The 25,763-nt window shown below is 46.7% G+C and overlaps 2 protein-coding genes across 8 annotated transcripts in view; both read right to left on the bottom strand.

Annotated features, from left to right (window-relative positions):
• DDX47 (DEAD-box helicase 47) overlaps positions 1–25,763 on the bottom strand; it is a 57,350-nt gene that overhangs the window by 13,141 nt on the left and 18,446 nt on the right. The window lies entirely within an intron of this gene.
• Positions 6,899–25,763, bottom strand: part of APOLD1 (apolipoprotein L domain containing 1) — a 40,030-nt gene continuing 21,165 nt past the window's right edge. For 6 of the 7 annotated variants that reach the window (XM_040967171.1, XM_040967179.1, XM_040967187.1 and 3 more), the window contains one exon: positions 6,899–7,950. In XM_040967171.1, the coding sequence (XP_040823105.1) occupies positions 6,967–7,950 (984 nt within the window). In that variant the 3' untranslated portion in view covers positions 6,899–6,966. Of the gene's footprint in view, positions 7,951–9,250; positions 9,371–25,763 lie in introns of those variants that run through there. The other variant, XM_040967212.1, reaches the window with a different exon arrangement.

The following is a 25,763-nucleotide window of genomic DNA, read 5'->3' as shown; positions in this document are numbered from 1 at the left end:
CTTTATTTCTTCAGTGACACATTAGTCGTTCAGCAGCATGTTATTTAACTTTATGTTGCTATAAATTTTGTATCTTTCTTCCTGTTGTTGATTTTGTTTTATAGCTTTTCATTTAAGGGGATATAGTAACTGTGTAATAGAGACTATTATATCCAGATGTGAAGATACAATGCAGTATGCATCTCTACTTCCAAACCAAAGATGGACTCCCAATGATACTGTTAAATATATCTTGACGGTAGGATGCTGGACTATCTGCCATTGTCCATGCCCACAATGTCAGGATACACTTAAATAGCAGAATCATGGACTTATGACTGTTTATGAATGACTATACTATTGTCATAATATAAGGGAAATCAGTGGTAGGGAAGAGATTTGGAGAGGGGAGCAGGGAAATCCCAGAGCCTAAGAAATGGCACCATAAAATAATAAAACAAATATATTTAAAATAAATAAATACATTTTAATGTAATGGATTTAAAATTTAAATAAATTCTTTTTAAATGTAATAAAAATTTAAAATTTTTATTTGAAAGGCAGAATTTAGAGAGAGAGGAGAGGTGAAAAAAAGGTCTTTCATCCACTGCTTCGTTCCCCAAGTGGCCACAACAGCCAGAGCTGAGCAAATCCGAAGCCAGAAGCCAGGAGTTGCTCACAGGTTTCTCACGTGGGTGCAGGGTCCCACAGACTTGGGCCATCCTCTGCTAAGTCATAATCAGAGATCTGGATGGGACAGGAACCAGTGCCCATATGGGATACTGGTGTCACAGCACAGAGGATTAGTGCGTTGCACCACTGCACCAGTGGAAGAAAATAAATATACAAAGAGGAGGCACTTGGCATAGTACCATGCCCTGAACTAAGGACTGAACTAAGTACCGTGGTGACTTCAGCTGCGGCCGTTTGGGAGTGAAGCAGCGGATGGAGGATCTCTCTCTTATTCTCACTCTGCTCTGTAAATCTGCTTTTCAAATAAAAATAAATGCATCTTTCTTTAAAAATGGAAACTGACTTAAACCAGCCCACTGCTGTTGCGTTAGCAAATCCTGTTTGCATGGCCAAGCAGGGGTCTCGCCTGTTTGTTCTTGGAGAATTCAATCTTGGGCTATTTTTACAACTTCCTCTGGTGCCAGTATCCCCAAGGCACCAAGGGTTTGGAGAGGATGTGGCTGCTGTGACGGCAGCATCAGCTTCGCTCTGTTGCTTGGTGTGGGGCCTCACCCAGCATGCATCCTGGAGACAGGACCCATGCCAGCCCCTGGGCAGTGGCCGCAGGGGGCTCCAGCGAGAAAGCCTGCAGCGCCCAGGACGTTATCTATCTGCTTTGCACTCTTCATCTCGGAGGCTTCTGTCATGGTCACAGAAGGTACAGAGGTACGAGCTAGTCAAGGAGCCAGGTCACACCTTGTACTCTCAGAACAATGAGGAAGAGAGCAAAGAGGAAATCTAAATAAACCTTCTAGAACATCAGAGGGGAAGTAAGCCCAAAACAATGTACAGGCCCCAGAAGGACAGCTCTCACCGCTCCCAGCTCACATCTCAGTCTCACGTGGACCCTGCGCGCTGCAGTCTGCACACGAACCCCTCCCTCCCCAAAATACAATTTAAAATTATAGCTTATAACTGCGTTCCTACAAAGACAAATGTATGGAGACACCGTACTGAAATGTTTCCTTTGACCTAAAAGCTCATACTGTCTTTGTGATTTTAGAAGGAACTGAAACTTGATTTGTAGGGCTCTGAAAGTATGGTGGGTGGGGCCAGTGTTATACAGAGGGTCAAACCACCACCCGAGATTCTGGTTCAAGTCCCCGCTGCTCTGCTTCCCATCAAGCTCCCTGTTCGCGCATCCAGAAAGCAGCAGAAGGCGGTCCAAGAGCTTGGGCCCTTGCGTCCCATACATGAGATTCAGATGGACTTCTAGGAGCCTGGATTCAGCCGGTTCAGTGCTAGTTATTCAGGCCTTCTGAGCAGTGAACCAGAGAATAGAATATCTTTCTAAATCTATTCATCTGAAAGTTAGATGGTCAGACAAGAAAGAGATCTCCTGTCCACTGCTTCGCTCTCCGAATGGCCACAATGGCCAGGAGGCAGTCAGCCTGAGGCCAGGAGCCCTGAACCCAATCCAGTCCTCCCATGCAAGTGGCAGGGACCCAAGGATTTGAGTCACCACCTGTTGTCACCCCAGGGTATGCATTCACAGGAAGCCAGAAACACTTACCCAGCTAGGCCAAAGCATTGCCATAAATGAGCTTTATAAAATATGTTTTAGCTACACCATTTAGATATCTTCTTAGCACTTCTTTCTTCATCTTCGTCTCCTGGCCTCTTTCTTTCCTGTCTGTGCCACACGAGCAAGTTGCAATCCGAAGTCCCCCCTTCTCCCTCTTGATCACCACCACGGTAGTCAAAAGGGAGTCAGCGGTAGCCAAAACGACCACCATTATGGTCTACTCTCCCACCCTACAGCAAGCACAGTAGGCACAGGCACTGTGGCTGGGCAGCTCTGCCTTCGAGTCCCAGAGCCCAGTGGCAAAGAGGCTTTCAGTAACTGCTTGTTCCCTGAATGAGTGAAGTAGGTTTGCGGATTATTCTCCTATGAGTGTGTTTTGCATGAATAAGTCCCAGAGCCTGTTTATCAACTAATTCCATGGTTCACAGGGAGTTTCTGAATCTGACCAGCAATCTGGGCGTGTGGTCATTTACTGGCTGAGGCCACGGTCAACGTGGATAACCACCCCAGGAAGTGGCTCAGGGCAGTGTGGCGTGGCTGGGGTGGTACGGGTCAGGAAAGCCAACTTCATCAAGCATGTTATTTGGTTCTTGGTACTCCTTGGTCCATTCCATCTATGGGTCTTTAGGACATGGGATTACTGTATGAGCACCCTCCCCGCCAGCACCCTCCCTCCTCCATGACAAAAATGTGGCCCTCAGGTATACGTTAGCCATGATGGGATATGGGATCCCAGCGCATGGAAGGCAAGGACTTCAGCCATTAGGCTACTGTGACAGGCGCAACTGATTACTTTTTAAAAATGGATTCGTCACACTGAATCTGCTAAATAATAATGAAAATAATAAATCCAAAAAAAAAAAGGATTCCTATAGTTTGAGGTTAAGTGAAAAGGGCTAAACATAGCCGCTCCATAGTTATGATTCATCTCAAGGCAAACATGAACAGACACTATGTAACTCATTTTTAAAAGATCAAAAAGTTTGAAGAATGAGCAACTTGTTTCAATAAAGAAAAAGCTAATTTTAGCACAGTAGGAAAAAATAAGCATAAAAATTGCTACATTTAACTGTATCTCCCTTTACCTCCACCCAATGCCTTTAGCTCAATGTCTAAATTGCCTCCACTTCCTTTTCATATCCAGGCTATTGAATCAAAAGTATTATAAGCTGACTGTGCACTCCCTGAAAGGACCAGTCACCATAGGATTGCAATGCCATAGGCGTCCCATATGAGGGTTTTTAGGTTCAGTTCCCAGCTCTAACTCCCCTTCCCACTTCCTGCAGAATCCAGAATGCTGCAGGAATGGCTCAAGTGCTTGAGTTTCTGCCACCTAGTTCAGAGATTAGCATTGATCCCGGCTTTGGCCTGGCCTAACTTGGCCACTGCAGGCATTTGGGAAGGAGATCACCAGACAGAAGTTTCTCTCTCTCTCTCTCTCAGGATAAGTACAATAAAAACAAGATCAGAAAGCTTATTTTATATATATATATAAATAAGCTGATATATATATATATGTTTAATGGAGCAGGATCTATTTCTAATCAATTCTTGAAATGCATAACCAAATGGATCTTCTTTCCTGTGAAATCAAACTGTTCAACCAATATGAACCCTCCCAAAATAACGGAGCAATACTTCAGTGTTTAATACAAACATATTTATTTGAAGCTCTGACATTTTTGTGAAGCACACTTAGAATCAAAATCCTCCTCTCCCTCCTCCCCTTTACCACATGCCATTTCAACCTGTTTGTGCAATGAAAGCTTAAAGGAAGAAGCCTGCTCACATTCCCATAGAAGACAGAAGTAGCAATTTGTCTCTGGGGTGAAGATAAGTTACACCCGCCTAAATCCTGCCGGAAGCTCCAGTCTTCATCGGAGAAACCCAAGAGTGGATGGTCCGTCTCTGCCAACAAATTCCTATCAACATAGTTAAGTGGCTAATCGTCAGATGCACATATTGAACTATTTTTATGTGCAAAGTATTATTTCCAAATAGCCACCATCCTGTGGAATTAAAACGGGCTACTAAAGTAATAACCTCAGAAATTCAGGACTTCCATTCCCTCTGACAGCCTAATGATAGCTTGTCGCTGCTTTGGGAAATACCCAGTTTATTTTTAGGGAATAGGTCAGGTATCAGAAGACTATAATTCAATAATAAAAGATGGAGTTAGGGAATGATTGTACCTTTGCGATAAAACACAAACCATAACGCGAAGTACATTCTGAAGGTCTAAAATGCTAACACCTATGCAAGCCACTCAAGAAAATGATACCAGCTCAATCTAAACCAACAGCAACTTCCAAAATAAACCAAGATGAAGACGGATTACAATTCACAGGAAAAACAAAGATAACACTGACTGTCAGTCCTCACCTCTAGTGCAAAAATAGAGCTCCTCAGACACACTGTCCTCCCCTCCCAAAAAAATAGTGTGTGTGGAGGGGTGGGGTGCGGGATGGGCAAGTGCATGGCACGTCCCACGCTTAAACAACACAACCAAATTGAGAAGGTGTGCTCCCAAAGAAGTTTCCACATGTTTCTCAACATTACAGTAATCGGCATGGCTATTGAAGCACTAAGCATTTGTGTGGACACACTTGGTAAGTTTCCTGCGGTCCCCGAAATGAAAACATGGCACACCCCCACCACAACACAAGCTGTTTGTCCATCACATGTGAAGATGTGACTTCATAAGACATCAGGTTCCCAAAATCTAAGTGCTGCCTTCATAGGTTCTTTTTATTTTTTTTTTCTCCTAAATGAAAATAGGTTCCCTTTCCTGGTCAAGTGTTATCTTCTGGCAAGGTACCTTTAGATAGACACGCATTGTCACGTATCTACCCCACACTTGCAGACTCCATTGACAATCTTACACTCGGCTCCTGATCTTTTGAGAATTTGCAACTACCTCCGAAGGAAGACTTCTTCAGAGAGCCCCATGACATGTCCAGCTCATGTCCTGCCTTCGAAAGCCCAACCTCATGAAACTCTTGAAGACTCCCATTCAGAAATTTGCTAATGACTTTCTAAATGTAGCAATTAAATAAAATTACAAGCAAATAATACATAGAAATTAAATAACAAACTGAAAATAAATTAAAAAAAAATATGTGACCCGGTGGCTTTCAGAGAAATTAATAGAGATTGGTCAGTTTCCAGAAAATTCACATTCCTTGCTGTACCAGTTTCTACAATGAGTGAGCAACACTGCCCTCTAGCGAGTTTACATGCTAACATCCCTCAGCTTTTAGAATGAGAAACCGCAAGCAAGTGTGGTGACCTGGGGTTTCTGCACACACCCACACATTCTGCCCCTGACCCTGAAGGCCATGGAGTCTCCAGAAAGGCCAGGAGACTTTGTGGGAGAGATCGGCATTTAACACAGTGGCTTCAAAGCCACAGCCTGGGTCAGGATCACCCCAGGGGGCTTCCGTCACACTGTCCCGGCTCAGCCCCTTCTTCGGAGTTTCTGATTCATACAGCAAGGTGAAGCCTAGAAATTTGCCTTTCTCACAACTTCTCAGGTGAGGCGTCTTTGCCAACCAAAGCCCGCATTTCGTGAGCCAGGCGTTGTGTTCAGTTCCCCACAACTGAGCGAGGTTGCATACGCCATGCGTGACAGAACAGGAAGAAGGTCTGAGGGAGGCGAAGTGGCCAAGGCCATCACGGTCGAAGCCCGTCATAAACCCGGAGTGTTTGATCAAAGGCCACGGCCACCTTCCCTGCCCTGCATGCAGGAATCAAAGGGGTCGATCACCTGCCCTTTGCTGGCTTCGCTCTCTCCCTTCAAGGGTCAGGGCGTACAGGCTATTCCATTGGCCTCCTCTCTCAGAGCACTTGCAGGTCTGCCTGCGGAGCTACGCCATCTCCAGGCGGACAGAGGGAAGAGCAGGGCATGTCAGTTCCCGGTCCCTCTCTGGGTCCTGAGTCTTCCTAAGAACTCTCATCAAGTGTGGATTCGCCCTGGCTTCTGAAATCCCTTGCCGTCAGAAACCCTAGAAGAGAGCTTTAAAAACAGGTGACTCCTTGAGTGGCCTAGCAGAGCTTGGAGAGGACACAGAGGGTGTTACCCTCACCAGTCTCAGGTAAGACCCTCTCATGCCTAGCAGGTGCCTGGGTCCCAGGCCCAGCTGTTGGCATGCAGCATGCTGCTACAGCACATCCTGGCGGGCAGCAGGTAATGCTCCGAGTCCTCGAGTCCCTGCCACCCAGATGGAAAACCCAGTTTGATTTCTAGGCTACTTGGCTTGGCCTGACCCAGCCCTGACTTGACCAGGCACTTGGAGAGTGAACTGGCAGCCAAAAGATCGTTCTCTCTTTCCTCTCTCCCTTTCAAATAAATAAGAACTAAAAAAAAATTTAAACACAAACACCACCAAAAGAGTGAGCGCTTGCCTTCCCTCCAAAGCCCCAACAAATAACTTTAGGAGTGTCTGTTCCACTGCTGCTGACAAAAAAACAAAACAAAACAAAAACAAAAAACAAAAAAACTTCTCATGAACGAAAACAGGGTCAGCTACTCCACTAGGATCATGCCAAAGACCCCAGCCCTTAGGTCCAGGTAGCATGTCACATGGATGGGGAAGGGGCTGTGGGGACCACCTGACCACTTGGAACAGCTTTTCTCTTCCTTTGTGTCTGTCCGACTCAGAGTTGCCCTGGGGGAAAGCTACAGATTTGGAGCATCCCATGAGGACAGTCATGGACGGGGGAAGGACATCTCAGAACAACAGCCCAGCGGGCGGTGCATCTGGGCTCCTGAGATCATGGCTGAGGCCCGCCTTGGTGCAAAGCCGGACCCGGGCCTCCAGTTGCTCACTGAGTTCGTCCAGGGCCCCCGTGCAAGACTCGAGGCTCTCGGCCAGTTTCTGAATCTTGGCCTTCAGCACGGCCTGGCTGACCCTGGTGGCCCCTTCTGCCCGCCTGGGGACGAGGAAGCCACGGGAGCTGAAGAAGACGATAAAATAGACGCAGTTGTACAGGGCCATGGAAGCACTCCTCCCGCTTTGCAACAGCTGGACATCGCCGTGACCCTGGCAGCGGCAGAAGTAGTCTAGGCAGCTCAGCATCTCCCGCATCTGGTCCTGGCACGTGGCCGCAATCTCCTGCACCTTCCGCAGCTCCCGGGAGTTGCAGAAGATTAGGGAGACATCGGATGTGATGGTCACGGCCCCTCCGGCGGTGGCCACCCCAAGCCCCAGGGCCGATGCCAGGAGCGAGGCACCCAGCGTGACGGGGCTCAGGGAGAGCCCCACGATGGCGGCCACGGCGCCGGCTGCGCTCAGCGAGCTGCCCGCCACGTTGGCCGCCTGGGAGCGCCGGCGGAAGCGTTCGAGGCGCCGTGCCACCTCGCGAAGGCGCAGCAGCTCTCCGTGCAACCGGCCGCGCCGGTCCAGCAGCAGCCCCTGGAAGCTCCGCAGTGCGTCAGGGCCCCGCGGCTCCCCGGCCGCCAGAGTCTGCATAGTCTGCACGGCCCGCAGGTGCACAGGCGCTCCTTCAGCCCACGGCTGCCGGCGCCCGCCGCGGCTCTCGTGCGCGCGCTGCGGGGAGGGCGTCTCAAGTTCAAGCGTAGCGGCTACTGCTACGCCGGTCCGAGGAGTGGGGGAAAGCGGCCAGTCTCCTGGAGAGTCGTGCGTGTCAAGTCCACAGAGGCCAACGCTGGAATCTGTGACCAGTGGCAGGTTCTCGAGCCCTCGCGACCGCATCTGCCAATGAGAAAAGGTCACTTTGAGCTTCTCTCCCAGAGAGCCCTGGGGAGGGACTTGCTCAACTGTTCGACAAGAGCTAAGCCTGGCCTTAGCTCTGCTGGAACACGCATTGCACGTGGTGGATTGTATAGTTTAGGAAGCACTTTCATCATATAAAGACCAGGGCCCTGGGAGCTGTGAAACAATTTCTCTCTCTCTCTCTTCTTTCCCCCCTTCCTATAACCTCTCCTCTCTCTCCCATCCCTTCCATTTCTCTTATACACAGCAATATCAAGTCACCAAAACCTTAAAAGCCACACCATCTGTAAGAAACCGAAGTCCAACCTTCCCTCAGCGTAATTCTTTGCTACATATTCATCCAGGCTCTTAGAATCGAGTCTAAGGTGTGGCTGATTCCAAGAGAGTTCATCTGGTCTTCAGAAAATTAATCAGTGTTTAGTAAGGGTTTAATTAAAACTATGTTGATACCACTCTCCATTATGAGGGCTTCCTCTAAAGAAAAAAAAAAAAAGGCTGACAGTGAAATAGGAGTGGCTTACTCAGTGAGGGCCACTTTGCACTGTGAGACCAGGAAGAAGATGGTTCACACAGAAAAACACTACAGGGGCTGGTACTGGGGGCTCAACAGGCTAACCCTCCACTTCCAAGTGCCAGCATCCCATGCGGGCACCGGTTCATGTCCCGGCTGCTCCATTTCCTTCCCAGTTCCCTGCTTGTATCCTGGGAAAGCAAAAGTGAATAGCCTAAGTCCTTGGGACCCTGCAAGCCCACGTGGGAGATCAGAAGAGGCTTCTAGCTCCTGGCTTCGGATCTGCTCATCACACTTGGGGAGTGAACCAGCAGATGGAAGAGCTTTCTGTCTCTTCTTCTTTCTGTAAGTACACATTCTGATATAAATAAATCTTTAAAAGAAAAGAACACTGCATGCTGAGGCGAAAGCCCGCGGGTTCTGCCAGGGAGTCTCACCTTCAGCCCCACCATCCACCTTAGGAATTTCTCATGGCAGATTAGACACAGAGACAGAATGTTCCAAAACTCTGAGACCTGGCACCTGGCTGAGGAGAACACCCAAGAGCCCAGGTCCGGGGGCTGCTGACTTCCCGGCACCCAGAAGCCGGTCTCCGCACACACAGGTCTCCATTGGCCCATTCCCTTATTCCAGGCAAAATGACAGGAAGTCATCTCATTGACCGCCCCCCCAACCAAAGCCTAATGGATCATGTATGTGACCCCCAGCACGGCCAGTCCTGCTGCTTTGCACCTGTCTCCCCACAGCCAGCAGGGGCTCCCCACTTACCCTCGCTTCTGATCGCCTCTAGGAAAGAGAAATCCCGGGCTGTTTCTGGAAGGGTGAGCTTTATAGTTCCCCAGAGCCAATAGCAGCCCTGGGAAAGCCTTGTCTCATTCTGAGAATTTGCTGTTTCCTGTCCTGGCCCCTGCTGCCTCCATCCAGAAGGATGTGACACGGTGGAAAATGACCTGCCAGTACAGCACATCCCGTAGTTAGGAAACGGACATTGTGTTCACTGGCACTCCCTCCCCAAGCGCAGGAAGAGAACCCTGGGCGCTTCCCCCACTTGAAACACGTGTGCTCATTCTCCCAGGGGGTGGGGGGGACACCCTGCCTTTCCTCTCCTGAGAATAGCTCATGACGCCATCTGAGGGGCTGAGAAGGCACCTCAGGCTGACCAATTATAGTGTTTTTTTTTTTTTTTGAGAAGTCACAGTTACAAAACCGTTTGGGGTTTTTTTGTTTTTTGTTTTTTTGTTTTTTTTTGAAAAAGCCAAGGGCGGAGGTGGCCGGTCCTCTGCTATCTGATGTAGCCACTCATGCTCCACGCCTGTGTTTTTAAAAAAAAAATGCTTCAGGAGTCTGTGAGTGGTGGAACCGACCCCGTGCAGCTTTAAGAATGCAAGGCCACGCCCACGGGATGTGCTGCGTGCGGGTTCGGGCATCTCCAGCTGTGAGGACGAGGTCGGAGGTCTTAGAAAGGGCTTGATACAGACCAAGTGCGTCAGAAGCCGAGGCCGGGTCAGGCTGCCCAGGGAGCTAATTATACACGTTCAACAGCAGCAGGGACACGGTGTTCATTTGATGCAGTGGTTGTACCCTGTGGGACCATTACACAAATGGATTCCATTGACCAATTAGCGAGGCCCGGGCTGAAGGACAAGTGTCTGGATAGCTCGGGACTGGCCACAGCCCGGATCTCATGGAACAAAGTAATCCCTGGGGCATTCCCAGGGGGCCGGAGTCCAGCTTGGTGACTCAGTTCTACCTCTGGGCCCCAGGTCCAACCCCCTTCTCCTAACACTCTCGCTTTCAGGTGAGGATGGCCAGATGGGTATTTCACTTACATGGCTTTCTCTGGTTCATTTGGAAATCTTTTGTTTCCTTTTGATTTATTTGAAAGGCAGAGAGATGGAGACACACACAGGGATCTCCCATCTTACTGGTTCAGCTTCTAAATACGACAGCCAAGGCTGGGTCAGGCTAAACCCTGGGGCCAGGCGCTCGACCTTGCTCTCTCACAGGATCACCTGTCTTTAAGCAATGCATGTGACCAGAAAAGCTGGAATGGGAAGTGGAACCTCAACTCGAATTCAGGCCCTGTGGGCATCTGCATGCTCCTCCAGACATCCATCCCCCACCCCCCAATTTGGAAAGTCTTAACAGCCATATTATTTTTGCAGCAGAATTAAATCCTCATCTTTTTCCCTATACTTTATGGATAGGAACCAAACCACAGACCTTTGGAACGTGACTATTCTGATTTTGAGTCATGTCTAACTATTCTGGTTATACCTCCTCAAAAGAGAAACGTAACTTCAGTCCAGGGGCCTCCATTCTCTTCTTGTACTTTTGGGAAAAGCAGTGGAAGAATAACTTCTTCCATCCCCAGATGTGAGCTGTGAGCCAGGCTGAACTGGGGGTTTGGTGGACAAGGAAGGGCCATGCCCTGATTCTTTTTTTTTTTTTTTTCTTTTTCCTCAAAAGAGTCACAGAGACTGAGGAAGAGAGAGACAGGGCACTTGCATCTGCTGGTTCACGCCCCCCAAATAACCACAACAGCCAGGACTAAGCCAGGCCCGATCTAGGAGCCAGGAGCTCTATCCAGGTCTCCCATGCGGGTGCAGGGGCCCAAGTCTTTGGGTCATCTTTCACTGTTTTCCTGGGTGCGTTAACAAGGAGAGATGGACTGAAAGTGTAACAGTCAGGACTGGAACTACATCCCTATGCTTTGTGATGTTGGCTTTGCTGTACCAGTGTTGCAAGGGGCTTTACCCGCTACACCACAATACCAGCCCCTCTCCTTTTTTAAAGAACCCTGAATCTTCAGTTCCCGTCCGCTCCCCCAAATCCCCTTAGAGGGACACAAATAATTCCTTATTTTGTGGCTGAGGAATTTTCCCGGGGTCATCTCTAACACCTCAGTAATCACACAACAAAGACAGATACACTGAAGGCGCCGGAGAGAAGGCCTCGTGCTGCTGAGCTCGGTCCATAGCCTGAAATCTCCTTCTCGCTCTGTTGTGCACCAATTGTTTCCCCATATTTTCCTTAGTATGGAGAAGGGGAGGAAGCTAAACATCTGGCCCTGTAGACTAGTTGCGGTTTCACTGGTTGCAGAAACTTGGCCTTGACATTATTTACAAGAACTGAGACTTGAACTTCATGTTGTTGACTCGACACTTGTCTACTTTCACGGAGCAAACCATGGCACAAACTTTGAGAAACAATTGAAGGCATTTTGGTCAGAAGTTGTGTGTGAGAAGTTCTCCCCCACACTCCTGCCCTATAAAGAACTGTGGATTGGGGCACAGGCACTGGGCCAGCAGCAAAGCTGCACGTTTGGGCTTCTTTTTTCCGCATCACAGTGACTGGGTTGCCTACCCAGTTCTGGTTCTTGAGTTGCCATTTCCTCTCCCACTCTCTATCTACCTCTTGAATAAATAAATAAACACACTTTTTTTTAAAGAAAATTCTTTCATCTGTTGGCTGTGTTCTCAAACTTCTTTTCCAAAGTATTTGTGAGGTACTTGTAACACATTATCCCAGAGTAATCCTTCCCCCTCACCTCATGGGAGCCAGCTTGAACGTCAAGACCTAGAGCCATGAGGACAGGCAATGCAGGCAGCAAGAGGGGTCCACAGCTCTGCAAACAAGGGCATCTCCCCAGCCCCGAACAGTCTAATTCTGGTGCTCTTGAATAGGGTCTGGGCACATGCAGGGGAGTCCAATTTGCAGGTGCTGTTGTGAATCTCAGTTCTAGAAGCTTCTGATTTTCCAACCACTGGTTTCGTAACAGCATAAACCCTAAGGCCGCTAGACAGTAGTTTGTCAGGTGCTTATACTGCAGTTACTATTAACAGTCTACTAGTTTTAGGCATATATTTAAAACCATCACTTTTGTAACTATTTATTTGACATATATACACACACAAAGAGGTAGACAGAGATCTTTGATTTGCTGGTTCATTCCTTAAATGCCTGTAACAGGTGTGGCTAGGGCAAGGCCAAAATTAGGAGCTGGGAACTCCATCCATCCAGCTCCCCCCTGCGGGTGGCAGGAACGCAAATGCCTGAGCCATCACCAGCTGCCTCCCAGGGTGTGCATTAGCAGGAAGTTGGCATTGGACGGAGCCAGGCCTTGAACCCAGGCCCTCTACTGGGGGGTGTGGCTGTCCTAAGCAGCCTTTACATCGCTGGACCAGACACCTGCCCCAAACTATCACTTTTGAAGGATAACGTGACAGTTATCTTCAGAATCTTCAACATGCGCAGGCCACTCCAACTTTTCAGGCTCTCAGTAAACAACAAAAACAAAAAAAGAAATTCTAAGAATACTAAAAATTGTGTTTACTTCATAATTTAATCATGGGATTTATAAAACTATTCATTGATAGCATAGAGCAGCGGTCAGAGAGAGTTTTGAACGATCTGATTTTTTCCCTTTCACTCCCTATCACTGTATCTCAGTGACTGTATATAAAATCTCTTTTTGGAGACAACATCAGGATGATGAAAGTGAAACAGTATGTGTGAATGTACGATTTAGGTCAAAGGTCTTCCAGGCTTTGCAATCTGTTCTATCAGAGACATTCACTCCAATAAAGAACAGCAAATTACAACAGCATCACACACTCATTTGAGGATTTCTGGCCGTGGTTTTTATGAATTTCACAAAAATGTAAGCACGCTCGTACAGTTAAGCTCTCCCAGTCCTTGCCGAGTTGAACTCATGAAAAGTATTTGGTTCATCTGAAGAAATGTCATTGTTTCCATAGCAGTTTTATGAGAATCTGACATAAGCAATCCCTGGGAGGTAACGAACCAATCCCTGGGAGCCACTCTCTCAGCTGAGGATTCTCTGGGTATCTAGCTCACACGGGATCTCATTATTATTATCATACATGCGAGGAATCGCCAGGAGGAAAAAAACCCAACAGAGTGAACACTGAAATCCAATCATCTTTTGTTTCTCCAGAATGGCCTCTGATCTTTGTTAATGTACACAGCCATTCTTCAACCCTAGTGTTTAAACACTAGTCTGGGTTCGTTTTTCTACCTAACGTTCCTACAGTTACACACTTCTCTGTGTTGACACAGTCCTCAGCCCTGTCATTTTTAATGGTTATGTAATAATCCTGCTGTTTGCTTAGTCATTTCCCTGTTAGACACTTGGCTTGTTTCCAGGATTCTCCACCGTTACCGTTAGAATTGCTGGGACATGTGTGTGCACTTGCCCCTAGAGGAGGGGAGTATTCATAATGAAATGTTGTCAAATGAAGGCAAATGAAGATCCTTCCAGAAGGAACTGTTTACGCCACCACCAGCTTTGGAAGCACAGCACCAGAAGGCCTTGACACAACTCAGAGGGGGATTTTATTCTCTTTTTGGTTTTCTTAAGATTTATCCTATCTGGAGGCTGGCACGTTGGCTCAACTAGCTAATCCTCCACCTCCAAGTGCAGGCGTCCCATAGGGCCACTGGTTTGTAGCTGATCCACTTCCTATCCAGCTCCCTAGTTCTGGCCTAGAAAAGCAGTAGAGGATGGCCTAAGGCCTTGGGACCCTGCACCCATGTGGGAGACCCAGAAGAGCAAAGTGGTTCCTGGCTCCGAACTTTAGACTGGCCCATCTCTGGCCATTGCAGCCATTTGGGGAGTGAACCAGTGGATAGAAAATTTCTTCCTTTCTTTGTGACTCTGATTTTCAAGTAAAATTAAAAATTCTTTCAAAAAAAAAAAAAAAGAAAAATGAAGTGGTAAGCTGGGACTGTCTAGGGATGAGGGGATGAGGTTGAAGGCTGGAGAGAAGCTTGGCCACGATGATTTTCAAAGTCAAGTTGAACAAGAGTGTATTAGCCTCCCTTTCTTTGCTGCTGTGAAGTATCTGATGCAGGCTCAGGGTGTAAAGGAATAAGCCTGATTCAGGTCACTATTCTGGATACTCCAAGGCAAAACTGGGCCGTAGGTGTGGCCTTTGACCAGGGCTCATGACAGATGGTGTCACAATTATGGAAGCACAAGTAGGAGAGGGAGATCAAAGAGATTTATGTATTTGAAAGGCAGAATTGCTAAAAAAGAGAAGGACAAAAAGAGAAAGAGAGAGGGAGACAGAGAGAGAGAGAAAAAAATCTTTCATCCACTGGTTCACTCACCAAATGGCCAGAGCTCGGCTAACTTAATGCCAGGATTCTAGAATTCCATCCAGGTCTCTCACCTGGCTGGCAGAGGTCAAAAGATTTGGGCTGTGCTCCAATGGTATCCCAGGCTGTCAGCAGGGAGCTGAATGGGAAGTGGAGTAACCAGGATTTGAACTGGTGCTTATAACTGGTTGCACGCAGTGGTTTAACCCACAAGGCACAATGCTAACTCCAGAGATCACATCTTATAACAGGAAGCCAGAGTATCATTCCCGAGTCCAGCCTTCTATTTTAACAACTCACTCTTGGAACAGATCAGGGACTCAACAAGGGCTACTTTAATCCCTTCCAGGGATACACCTCCAATTGGCCCAAGGACCTCCCACCAGGCTTCCCACGCGGCCTCAGGCCTCACTAAGGACCCGGTGGGCCCACAACAAGTGAACCATCAGTGGGACAAGCACATCCAAGCACAGCTTAGCACCACTGAAGATTTTTCATTTGTGGTTTTGCAGGGTTGGCATCCTGGACACTCATGGAAAGGATGGTTTTTAGAGGCACACAGTAAAAAGCCAGGACTTAATTTAGAAGGTGGCCGAAGTAGTTCAGAAAGCCTGAGTGCAAGAGGTGTTGGTAGGACAGAAAGGTACAGGAAAAGTAAAAAAAAAAAAAAAAAAAACAAAAAACCAGAATACTTGATGGAGATGAAGTTGGCTTCTGCTCAGGTTAGTTAAGTTAATCAAGGCACACAGCCTCCTCAGCATCAAAGGAACACAACGTATACCCCTGCCATGGGGGAGGCAAGAGACGAAAGTGGAAGGCATCAGACCACCTCCAGGTGCTTTGCCTACAGAAAGGATAATCAGAGGTGAGCCAAGGCACCACCAAGCCTCTCATTCCCTCTTCTTTCTCAGCCACTCCTTTGGAAGTACAGTCCTCATTTGGTCCTAGGAAGGGCCTCCATTGGGTGCTGTAAGCAGCCTTTTGCTAGGGGTCTGGAAGGAATGTGATGGACAGCGAGAAAGAAGCTCTTGGAGAACCAAGAAGCTGGAAGGGCAACAGCTGCTTTGTGGTTGGCAACATCTGTTGGCATGCCGTTGGCTAACTACTGTTTCTTCATATCTTCACATCTGCTCACAAACCAAGGCTGGGACTGGCATTGTGGCACAGCTAGTCAAGTCACCACCTGCAATGCTGGCATCCCATATGAGATTGCTGCTTCCAGTCCTGGCTGCTCTGCTTCTGATCCAGCTCACTAAAAATGTTCCTGGGAAAGCAAAGGAAGTTGACCCGAGTGCTTAGATCCCCTGCCACCCACAAGAGAGACCTGGATGGAATCCTGGGATCCTGATTTCAAGCTGGCTCAGCCCCAACTGCTGAAGGTTATGGGGGTGGGGGAAATAAATGGATGATCTCTTTCCCTATCACTCCAACTTTCAAGCAAATAATGTAAATCTTTAACGAGCAAAAGAGAAATCAGAATTCTGATGGGGCAGGCATTATGGATCAGCAGGTTAAGCCACTGCTAACTAATAATAAATATTTTAACCTAATTGACTCAAGTGAAGTTTTTTATAGTGCAATGTGGATCTGAATTCTTCTCCAGGTTGATACAGAATTGATCACTCTGTGTTTAAAAAAAAAAATACTTTTCTATAGATATACTATTGCTTCTCTGTTCTTTCCTGATTTTTGAAACTTACTTTTATTTGAAAGACAGATTTATTACAGAGTTTTCCGATGACTGGTTCACTGCCCAAATGGCTGCAATGGCCAGAGTTGGGCTGATCCTGGAGCCAGGAGCTTTTCCAGATCCCCCACATGGCTGTGCAAGCAGAGCAGCTGGCACATGACCCAGCACCCATATGGGATGCCAGCATTGCTGGTTACACCACCATGCTGGCCCTTTGATTCGTTGTTATTGTTTGCACGTACTTCTGTAAATTTATTGAGAGCCTGACCTTGAGTTCCTGAGGCCGCTCTTGACTTCAGCTGCCTGTTTTTTAATTCTATTCAATCACTGCTTTGTAACACCATTTTTTCCTTTCTGTTTAACTTACATTTATTTTTTTCATTTATTTGCTCATCCAAATGCCCACCACAGACAGGACCGTGCCAAGCTGAGACCAGGAGCCCAGCACTCTAACTTGGCCTCTTCTGTGGGGGACGGGGACTTAAGCCATCACCATTCGTGCCCGAGAGAGCCACGTGCAGAGGCAGCTGGAGTCAGGAGCCGCCTCGCAATTCAAATGGGAGATACGAGCAAGTTAACCAACGTCGTCTCCCAGCCTTTCTAGCTTTCAAGGGGGACTCCACCATCCCTGCCTATCGATTTCAAAATGAAATGTGTTGGTCATTTTACTGCTTCTTCTTCTGGATAAATCTAATGCTGGAAGCTCCTAAGTCACTCCAGGCTTGTGAGTTGTGATCAGCAAGATGCCAAAGCTGTTCTGCTTCCTTCTCCACAGGTGTGCACACCTGCATAGAACACCTGGAAAGCTGGGAGTGAAGCAGACCTTATGTTATTTGGAAGTTTGCCCCTTGGTCCCTATTAGTCATTACCGGTTTACCACAGACTTTTCCTTTGGATGCTAGAAGAACTGCAGCTGAGTCCACACCCTCCTGTGGCCATCAAAGACTGTCTTATCTCCCAGGATACTCACCTTTGTTTCTCCTTTTCTCAGACTTAGTCATTATCTCAAGTTCTCACACTCGCACAACAATCACTGCAACCTGGACTGAAACACCTGCTTTTTTTTTTTTTTTTGTATCTATAGAGCCATAATAAATCTTCAACTGGCCTTCAACTTTAAGACTCCTTGAACAGTTTAGCATTTTGCATCTTCTTAGAGGCAAGAAAATGTTGGATATCAGTCATTTTTTAACTCTTCCTAAAGCCAGTTTAAGATAGAAATCAGTTCACACTAAACAACAGAATGAAGCAAAAGGTATCTTTTCTAACACCCTGAAAATCAATCACTTTTTTTGATTATTAGAAACTTTAATAACTTTAGGTGCTTTTTTAATTCCGTGAGAAAAATCTATAACTTATTTTTTGCATTCCTTTTAAATTTACAGTATTTTTCTCAGTGTGGTGTTAGTTTCGTGGAGATTAATAACAAAATTTAAGAATCTAGCTACGTACAAACATTGGAGGGGAGATACTCGGCGATGCTGGCCAAAGCACATAAAGTTTCAAATAGAAGAAAGTGGTCCAGCAGATGTATTGTACAGTATGGTCCTAAGTGGCTGTTGTGGCCACTTGGGGAGTGAAACCAGTGGATGAAAATCTACCTTTCCAATAGAAATAAATAAATCTTACAAATCTGCTTTGAACCAATGGAATGAACTGTGTTTTTGTAGACAGTTTTCCAAGGCGGTACATGTGGCTCTCACTCATGGTAGCAACAGGCCACGATTCCTTCATCTCTGTCCGTTATGGATTGACATTTACTGCCTCGTCAACTGAGTGATTACAAAAATCACAAAGCGAATATTCTCATGCATGGTGGGTGTGTACACCCTGGCAAGCACTTTTGTAGACGGCAGCCCGGAAAGTGAGATTTCCTGAACAAAAGACATACATATTTTAAATGTGATATTGATTTTCTTTTCCCTACTGAGTATAGTTTCACAATTCCTCTCCCTGAAACATATTTGTAACTAATGAATAACAAGCAAGCTCTAGCTTTGATGAACGAAAAAGTAAAACTCTGGTCAAATATGCAAGTTTAGACCATTAATCCAAAAGAAATTATGGATATTTTTAAACCGACAAATAAAGTAAGTCTTTATAAAGGAGTCTCTGAATTCTACAGCTATTCAGACAACATAATCCTTCAATCAGCTTTATTTCGGGGGAAGAGAACAATTTCTGACTGTTTGAACTAATCTGACCAGAAAGTTTCAGTAGCCCTTAAGTGTATTAAATTAAGCACATGATGAAAAATAAAATTCAAAGATCATTCTGATGGGAAGGTTTTGTGTTAGCCACAAAACACAGAACTTCTATTTGAGGCACAGAAAGCAAGATATTTTCTATTGGATTGCAAGTTTAGGTTCACAAGTTTTAATATTTCAAATAAATAGGTTCCAAAGAAACAGAGATGTTCACTGGGCATTACAAGGATGAGTAAGTTTTAAATCTAAGTTTCCATCTGTGAGGAATTCACTAACCTCTGTCTCTCCTCTCTATAAATCTGCCTTTCAAATTAAAAAAAAAAAAAAAGTTTTTAAGAAAAAAAAGCTCATGGGAAGTTGAGTTAAATGCTATGTTTATTTTGCTTCACAAGACATGTTGAAATCCAGGCATAGGTTTGCCATAATGCACACTTTCCATGAACTTTTTGAAAATACCATATGCATGGATTGAGCAAAAGCTCACACTATATTTATCTTTTAATTCCTTTTTCATGAATTTTTTAGAAATACCCTCAACATAGCTCCACAACATAATTTTTAAAGAATCATTGATTGAATTGATTTGAAAAGTAAAGCAGCAGAGATTTTCCATGTACTGCTCATTCTCCAAATGGTTGCAACAAGCAGGTGTAGGCCCAGGCTGAATCCAAGAGCCAGGAATTCCATCCCGGTCTACCACAGGTGTATCAGGGCCATCTTGTGCTGCTTTCCAAGGTGCATTATCAGGATTGCAAGTTAAGCAGCCAGGACACAGACCAACACCCACATAGAATGCCGTACTTGGAGTTGGAGGATAAGCCAGTTGAGCCATTCATTGTACCAGCCCCAGATTCTCTCTCTCTCTTTTTTTTTTTTTGCTTAGGTGATAGCTAAAAAGATTTTCTCTTTACAATAATTTGCTTCTTTTAGTTTCCTGAATCTGTTTTCTTTTTCAGTAAACAGTCAGGTAGGAACAGCAGGTGTCTCAGCAATCAAAATGTTGCTCAAGGTACCCTTACCTGTTGTTGGGGTGCCTGGTGAGGAGCCCCGGCACCACTTTTAACTTCCTAGTATTATAGATCCTGGAGCCCACAGTGAGAGCTCAAAGAGTTGGATTCCTGCCATCTGTGTGAGAGACAGGCTGAGCTCCTGGCTCCCAGGTTTGACGAGGCCCAGCCTTGGTGGGTACTGTATGATAGTAAACCAGCAGTTAGCAGGTATGTCTCTCTCAGAACAGCTATAGAAAAGACTAATGAATTTAGTATGAATTTCCTAATATGAGAGCCCTGCACGAAGCAAATTCCTAGAGGAAGAAAGGGTGTTGGGAGCAGAGGAGTCAGGGTGGGCAGAAAGCTTCCACTCGGATGACAAAAAAACTTCCAGAAACTGAAGAGCTGATGGTTGCACGATAATATGAATGTATGTAAGGCTGCTGGAATGTATAGTTTAGAAATGGCTAAATGGGGGGTGGGATTTTGGCAAGCCACATTTGAGTGTGTGGGTTCAAATCCCAGCTCTGTTTCTGTTCCTGGCTTCCTGCTGAATGTGCACCTTGTGAGGCGCCCAGAGACAGCCCAGGGGCTTGGGTGCCTGGCACTTCTCAGGGAGATACGCATAAAGTTCCCCAGCCTTTGTCATCGCAGTCATTTCAGAAGAGAACAAAGTAAACAGATCCCTGTCTCAGATTTTCCTATGAAGAAAAACAATTTTGAAGACATATAATTATAAATTAGATAGTGCATATATTTTGATGTATTAAACATAAATCTCAAGGGGGGAGGGGAAAGGCTGATGCCACGACACAGCCAGTTAAACTGCCACCTCTGGTGCTGGCATTCCACATGGATGTTGGTTCGAGTCCCAGCTATTCCACTTCCGATCCACCTCCCTGTTGGTGGCCTTAGGAAAACAACAGGGGAGCCTGGATGCTTGGGCCCCTGCACCCACCCATGTAGGAGACCCAGAAGAAGCTCCAGCCTTCTGGATTCAACCTGGCACAGCCCCGGCTTTTGCAATGATTTGGGGAGTGAGTCAGCAGATGGAAGATCTATCTCCCTCTGCTCCTCCTCTCTTGCTCTCTAAATAGACATATATATAATTATATATATATATATCTCTTATATATATATAAATATTTAATATAAATTATGTATATAGTAAATTATATATATAAATAAAATTCTGTCTTACAAATAAATAAAAAATCTTTAAAAAAATACATAGAGCCTGGTATGATAGCTTAGTGGCTAAAGTCCTTGTGTTGCATGTACTGGGATCCCATATGGGTGCCAGTTCACGGCCCAGCTGCTCCACTTCCCCTCCAGTTCCCTGCTTGTGTCCTGGGAAAGCAGTTGAGGATGGCACAAAGCCTTGGAATCCTGCACCCATGTGGGAGACCCAGAAGAACCTTCTGGCTCCTGGCTTCGGATTGGCTCAGCTCTGGCCATTGCGGGCCTTTGGGCAGTAAACCAGCAGATAGAAGATCTTTCTGTCTCTCCTCTTTCTTTGTAGATCTGCCTTTCCATTGAAAAATTAATCAATTAAAATTAAATAAAGCCCCAAACACTGCAGAGGCAGATGACCCAAGCACTTGATCCCCTGCCACCCACATGGGAAACCCAGATGGAGTTCCCATCCTCTGGCTTCTGCTTGGCCCGGCCCCTGGCTGAGTGGCCATTTAGGAAGCAAACCAGTAGATGAAAGATCTCTCTCTCTCTCACTTGCTCGCTCACTTTGTTCTTTCCCCTTCTTCTGTTGTTCTTCCTTTCAAACAAATACATAAATACATTTTTTTAAGATAAAGATAGTTTTTTTTATTTTGGGTGTGTTAGTGTTGATTTGTTTTTACAGCAGCAACAGCTTGAGTTACACCTCACTGGAAACTGGATTGAGTTCCTGGCTCCCAGTTTCTGCTCAGCCTGGCTGTGGCCATTGAAAGCAAACCAGGGGACAGGAACTCTGTCCCCTGTCTCTCAGTTTCTCTCAATTAAATAAGTAAACTAATTCAGTGGGTGGCGATTTCCTACCCAGGTGTCAGCGTTAGCACTGTGGCACCTGCTCTTCCCATAGCTAACAAGCTGCACTCTGGGCAGCAGATACAAACACAGCATTGGGAAGGACTCTGTCTCTCACAAAGTTGAGACACAGCCAATGGCCACACCCTCCATCCTCCCGGCCTCTGTGGGGAACCACTCTTTCCCACCCACGTTCTTTGCACGACCCTGGGAACTGCAGGTGCCTGCACTGCAGCTGTGCCAAGAAGGCAAGTTCCATGGAGCAGCAGCCCCCACACGACCCACCCAATGCTTCTGTCCCAGTGCTTTCTCCACTGTCTCTTTCTATGGGTGTCCTTGGGCCTAAAAATCATGCTATCCCCTGGGGAGGGTCTCCCAGTTGGCTGCAACTTTGAGAACAAGCAGAGGCAGCGATTCTTGAGCCACATGGGTTCAAACTTGGGCCATCCTTCCCCCACAAGTCCCCCCCTCCCCCAAACCTCCCCAGTGCACCCTCTTTTGCCCTTGAGCATGGTTCAAAACAACATCAAACAGGAATTAAAAGGAGGACTGTTTGTTTACATTACCCACCGAGCCCTAACACATGGCAAGCTAATCTCTCTCTAATGCTCTCTGGTCCGTAGAGAACCCAGCTGTTGCGCAGTTTTCAAAACAAAACAAAAAAATATTTTCCCTCTCCCTTCATTTCGATAAGGGGAGTATATGAAAAGACCGGGTACCCCACCCCCTTTATAATTGAATCCTTACCTCAGCCGTGCCTGCTGATTAAGCCCTGGGCAGCCGGCTGGTCCCCGTTAAGGCCCTCACAGTCCTTGTGCCCATGCCAAGGCCCTCTTCAAGCTTCTGAGTGGCTTCTCCAACACAAGCACAGCTGTTCAGAGCCAACTGCACCACTCTCAGCTCCTACCTAGCTCCCTGTAAACCTTTGCAAGCTGCCAAGGTCAAGAGCAGCTGGAGCACAACACCTCCCCCATCACCCCTGACAAAAGCGCAAGGTCCCAAGGGCAATCCCTCATCCCATAGAAGCCTCAATTGCTCCAGGTGCATCCACCCACTTGCCTCTCCCTCACTGGGCTCCTTTCTTTCATTCCAACTTTCTGGCCAACGCACCCGCCACTGGAGCTCACAAGCAGTACCCAATAAATAACCCTCCTGCTACTTTTCAGAGCTCAAAACCAACCCAGAAAGAAACTAAAAGAATGAGAGAGGAAGGCCACAGGTTGGCTGGATGCCTGAGAGAGTTGCAGAAGCCGTTTCAGATAAAAGTCCCAAGAGCTTCCCTATGTTCTGCTGGAAGCACAGGATCTAGAAGTTTTGGTCCCAAGTGGACTTGCCCCACTGGGGCGCAAGGTCAGCCTGGCCTGGCCCCAGAGCAGACTTCACGCTGGCAGGACCGACACAAAAGCTGAATGTGCCCACTTCATTCTCCCCCTGATTTGCCAATGAAATCAACAGCCCAGAGAGGCAAGAGAAAAGGTAGAGAAAGGCTGGCAGTTAAATGCAACCCTCTTCTAGAAAGACAGTTTTTATTTCCACGTTGTTTGTTTTTGTCTAGTAAGAGAGACGTTTGTATTGCGTAGGTGATTCAATCCCTTGATTGTTTCTTTTCAGCCAAGATGGTAAAAGCTGTTCCCTGATGCCATGGTTATAATCTGTGGTGCCGTGGTTATAATCTGGCAGTCTCAAGATAAGCTTATCTCTCCGAACATTACAGAATGTTTTCCTGTGGCCTCAATTTTTCCTGTCTTTAGGAAGGCACTCAAGTTCATATATTTATCAGCCAGGCAGATGATGCATCATTTCAAGCCCACTAAAGTAAAACTTTATCTTAGTGAAGTTTTCTCAGATTCTCTCCACTGTCCCTTTTGTTGTTTTGGTGACTCCCCACTTTTGGATTCACACAGACTGGCCCCACTGCAAGTGAATTTCTAGAGGGGCCATGGAGCCGATGACACCACTTGGAAGCCCTGTGGGGTTTTGTGCCATCCAGTGTGCAGCTTGGCCCAGACAAGTGGACACAGACAGGAGGTAACAGTTCAGAGCCCTGCTCCTGCTGCCTTCCTCAGGCTTCCCCAGGGTGCAGTTTGTGCCTGGAACCATTCTGGAGTATTCCTGACTTGCTAGCCAGAATGCCTGCTGAGACTCACTGTGGCAAAGATCACTTGGGCATCTTTCTTGCCTTGCTTCCCCAGTTCCTCCCCTCCTACCACCTGCAGCCTCGAGAGGCTGTGTTAGCTCAACCTGCCCTTGCTATAAGGCCAACTTCAGCATGTAATACACATGCATCTCACACAAACACAACACTTTCCGAGTGTGTCCTAGGGAGGCACAGAGAATGTGATATTACAAGCTATCTAGGGAACCTCCTTTAAAAATATTATTTGAATTTTTCTTTCTTTAAAATTTGCCCAGCTCATTCATCTCATCTTCCTCTTCTCTTTTCCTTCTTCTTCCTTTTTCCCTTCACTCTTTTTATAAAATCTGCTTCAAAGTATCTCCTTTGCTTTGGTTCCTCCCCCCTTGAGCAGTTTAATTCTCTTTATCGCAAATCATCCTGCTTGGCCCCCAAAACACCCTCTAGTGAGTTGGATACCTAAAGCAAGAAGAGAGGTTTTGGTCACACATCATTTTAATATCTGTCACACAGGCATAAAACACAATCCCAAGCAAGCAAGCAAGAAGTGCAAAAGGAAAGAGTTTGGGCAGCACAAATCCGGGGTGGGGGCTGCAGAGGCACATGTTTCCTGCAATATTCGGTGGAGGGAAGGCTGGGAAACAGCAATTTTGAGATAGCAGCAGATGGCATAAAACAAGGCTCAAAATGAGACCTAGTCGCCTGGGCAAGAGGAGATCAGGCATTGCAAAAACATTTTCAGTAACACTGGGCCCTGGCAGCAGGGGTGCAGTTTAACAGGCAATAAACCCAATGGTAATGTCATAAATGTACAGTGGGAATGAGACTGTCAGCTTATCAGAATCATAATGAAGTTAGCAGAGTCAGGCTACTTGTGAAGAAAGAGATGTTTACTGAGCTCACAAATGTTAGAGGCCGAAAGTCTCGATAGCATCACTTGGGTTCATGGCAGGTGGCAGCTGGCAGGGCACACATAAGAAATGACAGTCCCAACGGGAACTCGCCAAGTGGGTTGCCACAAAAATTTATTTATTATTTGAGAGACACACAGAGGTCAGTCTCCACTGGAACTCCTCTGGTTCTGTCTCCAAATGCATAAAACGACCAGGACTCAGCTGGGAACTCAGTCAAGTAGCAGAATTCCAACTACTTGAACCATCACCACTGCCTTCTCAGGGCCTGCATCACCCAGAGTCAGGGACAGAATCAGAACCCAAATGAGGCACTCCAGTGTGAGGTGAGGGCATGTCTCATCAAGTAGATCCAATGTCCATCTGTGAGCTCAAACACCTACAAGGGCTACTTCTCGGAGCAGTGCCCCTAGCAAGGCCTAAGCACCTCTAAGCACCACCATGTCACCAGCAAAAGGACCCAGGAGAAACAAACCACATCCAAGCCTCTTCAGAGAATGATTCTGAAAGTGGGTAACAGATCACCCACAGGAGGCAGGAAGCCAAGCTAGCAATTCCCTTCTCTTCACATTCTCCTCTCACATTGAAGAACAATGCGTTCTCCCTGTGTCTTAGTCTCCCGTTGGAGCTACATCAAGTTGCACCAGCTGAGTGGCTTGAAACAACACACATTTACTATCTTTTAGTACTTTGGGCTAGAACTCCAGCCAGAGTCTAGATGAGCTAAAATCAAGGTGTCCTTCCCAGAGGCTCCGGTGGAGAATCTGTTCCTTGCCTTTTCCAACTTCTAGAGACCACCCTGGTCCCTTTCTTCATCCCTAAAAGCAGCAGCTAGGGTCCATCTTCATATCACATCACTCCTCTCCAGCCTCCTCTTCTTCCTCCCTCCTCCCCATCTAAAGACCGTGTGATTAAACCTAGTCCACTTGGGTAAGCCAAGCTACCCTCCCTACTGGAAGGCCAGCAAATCAGGAAACTTAATTCTATCTGCAACTGTCATTCCCCCTTTTCCACCTAACAGGCTATTCAGAGATTCTGAGGATCAGGATGTGCACCTCTTTGAAGTCGTATCTACCTGTCACATAATGATCCTACACTATGGAGTGGCCATTCTTCCCTGGCAGCTCACTCGGTCACGGCCATTCCAAAAGCTTTTCCATTTTTGCTGTCAGGGGGCTGTTTCACTACACTGGGCCCACCTA

This window comes from Ochotona curzoniae, unplaced genomic scaffold, assembly GCF_017591425.1.
Source record: "Ochotona curzoniae isolate NIBS_2020 unplaced genomic scaffold, NIBS_Ocur_1.0 contig_1482, whole genome shotgun sequence".
Lineage (NCBI taxonomy): Eukaryota > Metazoa > Chordata > Mammalia > Lagomorpha > Ochotonidae > Ochotona > Ochotona curzoniae.
This window is presented reverse-complemented; position numbering and strand designations above follow the sequence as displayed.